The sequence below is a fragment of the Varroa destructor genome, unplaced genomic scaffold (assembly GCF_002443255.2).
Source record: "Varroa destructor unplaced genomic scaffold, Vdes_3.0 BEIS01000003.1, whole genome shotgun sequence".
Lineage (NCBI taxonomy): Eukaryota > Metazoa > Arthropoda > Arachnida > Mesostigmata > Varroidae > Varroa > Varroa destructor.
Window position 1 is genome coordinate 48,090,300 of NW_019211456.1, and position 5,111 is coordinate 48,095,410.

General features: G+C 39.5%; 1 protein-coding gene across 1 annotated transcript; it reads right to left on the reverse strand.

Annotated features, from left to right (window-relative positions):
• Positions 1-531: 531 nt before the first annotated feature.
• LOC111247633 (uncharacterized) lies at positions 532-4,721 on the reverse strand. The gene is made up of 3 exons (XM_022798814.2): positions 4,576-4,721; positions 3,267-3,364; positions 532-1,461 (listed from the first exon to the last, which is right to left on the reverse strand). The coding sequence occupies exons 1-3, from the start codon at positions 4,650-4,652 to the stop codon at positions 1,280-1,282; spliced, it is 357 nt and encodes a 118-aa protein (XP_022654549.1). The 5' UTR covers positions 4,653-4,721; the 3' UTR covers positions 532-1,279.
• Positions 4,722-5,111: the final 390 nt, after the last annotated feature.

Sequence of the window (5,111 nt, forward strand, 5' to 3'; positions counted from 1 at the left end):
GGATACCTATAATCCAACGAAATGCGCATTTCGCAATGTTGTAATGTCAAACCTTTACCTTTTTCTCTGGCCGTATTATTATTTGTCTCGCAGCACAAACATGATATAGACACTTAGAAATAGAGCTAGTCTTTGACTTTCTATTATAGCAATCTAACTTGCTGGACATTACTCATGTAAATTGAATCCAGCATCTTTTTTGCCGCTCGTACAAAGTTCAGTCCAACCAATCGCGTCAAGAAAAGCTTCATTATTCATTTATTTATTATCATGTCTATTGCAGTGGTGGGCGCTGGCGGTGCACAAGGGCGCGCATGTGGGGCCATGCTAGCCCTAAAATTTCAAAGCAGATGGTAACTGGGTTTCATCAAGTCAAGCATATTAGTTTACTGTCTATCTAATCTATGTGTGTAACTCACTCGTGTTTGCTCCCGTCTTTTTTTCCTAAAATACTACAATGTGAATCGTTGATTCAAACTCACTGATCCTGACGAGCTAACAGAGGTTTAGGTTTATGTTAGTGTTGGCCAGCCTAAATTTTCAATACAGTGTTGCGTTAAAAGTGCATCCCAATTGTATTGTGTGACCTCAAAACTGTGCTTGAAGCTTTTACTATTTAACTATATCCCCCTATGAAAAACTTGTAGGGGTTAATAACATGCATGAGTAACGAAAAACAAACATGAGTCTTGCCGAACGTTATTTAGATATATACGCCATGTTTCTCTCTTTTCTGTTTAAATAATTGTTGTTTTACTTGTTTTCGACTGGAGAACGCTGTATTCGCTCGACAATAAGTTCGTACCTTTAACTAAAGTTCATTGTCTTACCTATCGAAGATTGATGCTGCATGTGTAGCACGCTAAGGCACCCTCGTTCGTATGTTGTTATTAGCGCTTTACCTAACAATATCCAATCGGTAAGTTCAACTGGCAAGCAATAGGCGGTCAAATGCCTCAAGCCCAAATAAATACATAATTCTTGCTATGATCGCCGGATTATGTTTTTGCTGTTTGCAGTACCATCGTTTCAGAAGATAAAATGTTACGATTCGTATGATGACTTAGCAGATAGTTAACATGTTGATGTCTATGGCGATTGTGTTGTTTCTGCCGACGGCATCAAAGAAAAAATCTCCATCTTCTCTTTGTTTTTATCTTCCATGTCTTAGGTGGACAAATGCTTGATTTTTTTCTATCCCACATTTTCAGCGTGAGGTACACTGCAGCGTTCCTCGGTGGGTATATCATTCCAGGGAAGCACTCGAATCGGACTGATCTCAACAGCGAACATAGGGCGCCTGAGCTGAGATTGTGGACGAACGCAGACGAACCTTCTCAATGGCAGCTGTGTCGTTTTGAGCTTCAGCGGTGCTCAAGAAGGTAGCAGGGTCCCCCATTGCCATCAGATCATTTGGCTTGCCTGCCTTGTGAGATCTCGATGCGTATAGACCTGCATGCACTGTAATAGATATCATTTTCAGGGATACACAATTGTTGGTAGTGCGGTTCCGAAAGCAGTAATCTTAGTTTTTTTTTTTTTCGATATCAAAATCAACTTGAATGGAAATGAAAACCAAAGGGTTAACACGAGGCGTAAATATATATGTTTATGTATTCTCGAATTGTCAACCCGTTCGTAAAGCCACTTGTTTTTGCAATCGTATTCTTCTAAAGAAGATTAGATTTGTCAAGAATAAAATTATACTGAAGAAACACAACATAGAGATAAACAAACAAGAAGAAACGACTAGTATTCGGAGGTTGTCCTGCTCGTAGAATTGGGGCTTAGTTTGTTGCTGTGATCATACATCGAGTTTATTAGCCTTAATCTGCGTTTTCAGGGTCGCCTGCAGGTTATGCGTATCAGCTTTGTTCAGGCCCGTCCTTCAAGATGAGGTTGAGACTTTTTTTTTTTCTTATCTGCGTATCGTTAGATCTACATAGCTGTCATTCTAGTTCACATACGCATGATGACCATTTACATTATGAGTAATAAATTAGTTCCACTAATCAAATAGGTAGGACTTGCGTGTGCTACTCGTGAAAAAGCGGGAAATTAATTTCTAACAGCGTTTTTTTAAGGTACAAGAAAACTGCCCAAAGGCGTCTTCACGAATAGCAGTCTGAAGAGGTTCGGCAACCAGCAGTATGTAAATACTTTTATATATATATATATACAAAAAACATTAAATTATGAAAGCGTCTACGTAATAAAAAAAATTATTGCTTATAACACTGTACCAAACGAATGCTATACGTAAAAGGCTAATCTGAAATCCTTAAAATCTGCGGTTACTTTCTAGTTGTGACGAGATATGTTTAATATATAACTGTTACAGGCGCAACAGTCAAAAGGCCAATGAGCGTCTCTTCAAAGGCCTTCTAAGTGCTTCAATAGCTCTTCATTGTGCTTCTGGTTTTTACCTGCATCGTTGTTAAGGCGGCCGCGATACTGGTATTAACGATCGCCGTGATGATAAAAATGGCGATATTGATAAGGACACTCTGAGAATTTATCCTCATAAATTTCACTGAGGTGACGGAAATGTTCATCGGCCTCGTATCATTGCTAACGGGAATCACTATAATGATAAATATGTCCTAAATGATTGTCAGCACTCTCAGGATTGCCGATTACAGCAGGATCAGCTTTGGCGTCAGCGTTGGGATCACGGTGAAGATTTATGTCAATACAAGAAATTTATCATACATCGTGTGTAATCTTTTACACAAAGTGGCGTTAGCAATTTTAAGCCAATCCCAGAATTGTGTTGGACAAAGAAGAGAAATTACGTTTAATTTTTTTTTAAAGTTGTATTATTTCACCTTGATCGAGAACTATGTTTAGGCGGGGGTAGGACTAAGTGCACAACCGTGATCGAGATGCCAAGTATCAAAACGAGTACACGCGCCATAGTTTCTCAGCGGCGTTTTTTTCAATATCGCTGCCGCAAGAGTTCAGCTGAGGCGTACTTAGGCTGACAACTGTGAGAACGGATTGCGTGCGCCAGTAGATATCTATCAGACCATTTGTCTTGAAGTTACTGCCATTAGCACAAGCGGAGGTGAACTGGCCGTCTAGGCTTGTGCTTACACGAAACGCAAGAAATTAACGTTCCAGCACGAAAGAGCCAGTAAACGTTCGAATTAGTACTTTCATAGTAGACATTGTATTATAAACTAAGCCTTGCTGTACGGCCTGCGTGATGAAGCTACATAGAGTTGAAATCCTCCAGAAGGAAACGGATATAGCTTTAAACCTACCTTTTCGTTTACTCGATTTATATTTCAGAGAGCACCTAGCGAAATAGAGATTGGATGAATTCAGTGCTTCCGCGACTGAAGTTTGTCGCCTTACATCTCTGGGAATTAAAGAAAATTAGTTAATAACAAAATGTATCGATTCCTTACTTGTGCCCAATGCGTGTAAAATACTGTATCCTTATTAGTTTTAACCAAAATCAGGTAGTGCCAACAGAATCTCGAGAACTGATGATTTTGAGGTTCTCCAGGAGTCACGCTATGCTGCAGAAATATTTCTGTGATTATACTTACGGAGTATTTACTAGAATACTTTTACTTTTGGCTGAAATGAACTATTAAATTTAACAGTTTCTCTGTTTCACACAGACTATGTAGTATGAGTCATTTGCTCTTATTTTTAAGTTATCTATTATCGCGGCCCTCCAGGCCAAAGCCTTAAACCTCCATTGTAGTAGGTACGCTGATACCGTTTAAAATAACTCTCAATCGAGAGGCTAGTGTTCATATCTAACATTCAAAAACCTGTCATATGAAAATATTGTATTAGCAGTGGCGCACCGATTTCTTTTAGTATGTATATTTTCAACATGTGTTACAGTCCGTAATAAATTTATCACCGATGGTCCACTGCCTAGCAACATTTTCGAAGGGAAGTGTCGGTATATCAAAGAGGTTCACTTTCAAGTTAATGGCACAACAAGCTTATACAAGACGTCTTTTGAGTTAGATCATTGTGGAAAATAGAACGCATGCCGTCACATTACAATTATACCTTGTCATGCTTATGCCATTTATCGATAAGTTTTCAGCGTACTGTTGCTGTTTATCCGAATCCTGCGAAATTTGTTCGGGACGTAACAACCGTCTGTATTTCACAACAAAGGAACCTGGCTTCGGCTTCTTGCCTTGGGTAAGTTATCGGTTGAATGAAGATAACAAATCTAGCGCTCTAAATTGTGGTGTATATACCGTCCAGTAATTAAAAAATCAATGATCGGATTCATAGGACTCGTCCTATATAGCCGATAATCCAAAGTTTAGTATATTTTAGGATTCGATATTATTATGTGCATAGATGTTAAGCTGTAGATTAGTGCTTTGCACCTTAGATGCCCTTCAACTCGGGGTATGCTCCATAGTCGGAGTTAAAACTGCAGGTTAGTCGGCGTAAAGTTAGCGAAGCTAGTATACTAACGAGCACTTGATTTTCGCTGTTCTTCTACTACGGTTAACTTCTAACAAATTGTTCTATGGTAGGTAAAATAACAAATTAATTAACCAGTATCACACCAAGTATCACACCAGCTACCTGATAACAACTATCGGTGAGTTCGAGGATTTCCTTGAGCAGTCGCTGTAGGCTAGATTTACGGTCGATCTCGCCATGCACGTTTACAGCATAGAGTAAAATCTATAGGAATTAGGGTTTCGTAGATTTATCGTCTGCTAAATTCGTACAATAGACCGCGTCGACGACTACAGTTCTACCTGCAGGATGGCAGACACAAATCATTGTACTCATTTGTCGCAAAGGAAAAGCGAAGTCCTGGAATTTACATTGTACTACGTGTTTGACTAAGGAATTGCGGTTCATGCGCATGTTAGAAGCAATAAATACTCCTGTAACCGACAAGCAATTGAGTGCGTGGTTGTTACCTGTATAGTCGCTGCGATGAGCCTATAATGCTATTTTTCCGTGAATCCCGGACAAGCTTCGTGGAACTCGCTGTTCTTCAAGTACATCGAGTTTCACGGCCGACCGAAAGTGACCGTAATGCTTAGCGCCGACGACCACAACTAAACAAGCCAATATGGGTAATAATTCATCGCTTCAAACTTGTGTTA

What these genes read in the sequence shown, in the direction of transcription:
- LOC111247633 (XM_022798814.2), bottom strand. Translation starts at nt 4,652, where the DNA reads ATGGCGAGATCGACCGTAAATCTAGCCTACAGCGACTGCTCAAGGAAA. An exon ending in TCACCGATAGTTGTTATCAG is followed by an intron (nt 3,365 to 4,575) that starts GTAGCTGGTGTG and finishes TTTAATTCCCAG; the next exon opens with AGATGTAAGGCGACAAACTT. An exon ending in TAAATCGAGTAAACGAAAAG is followed by an intron (nt 1,462 to 3,266) that starts GTAGGTTTAAAG and finishes TATCTATTACAG; the next exon opens with TGCATGCAGGTCTATACGCA.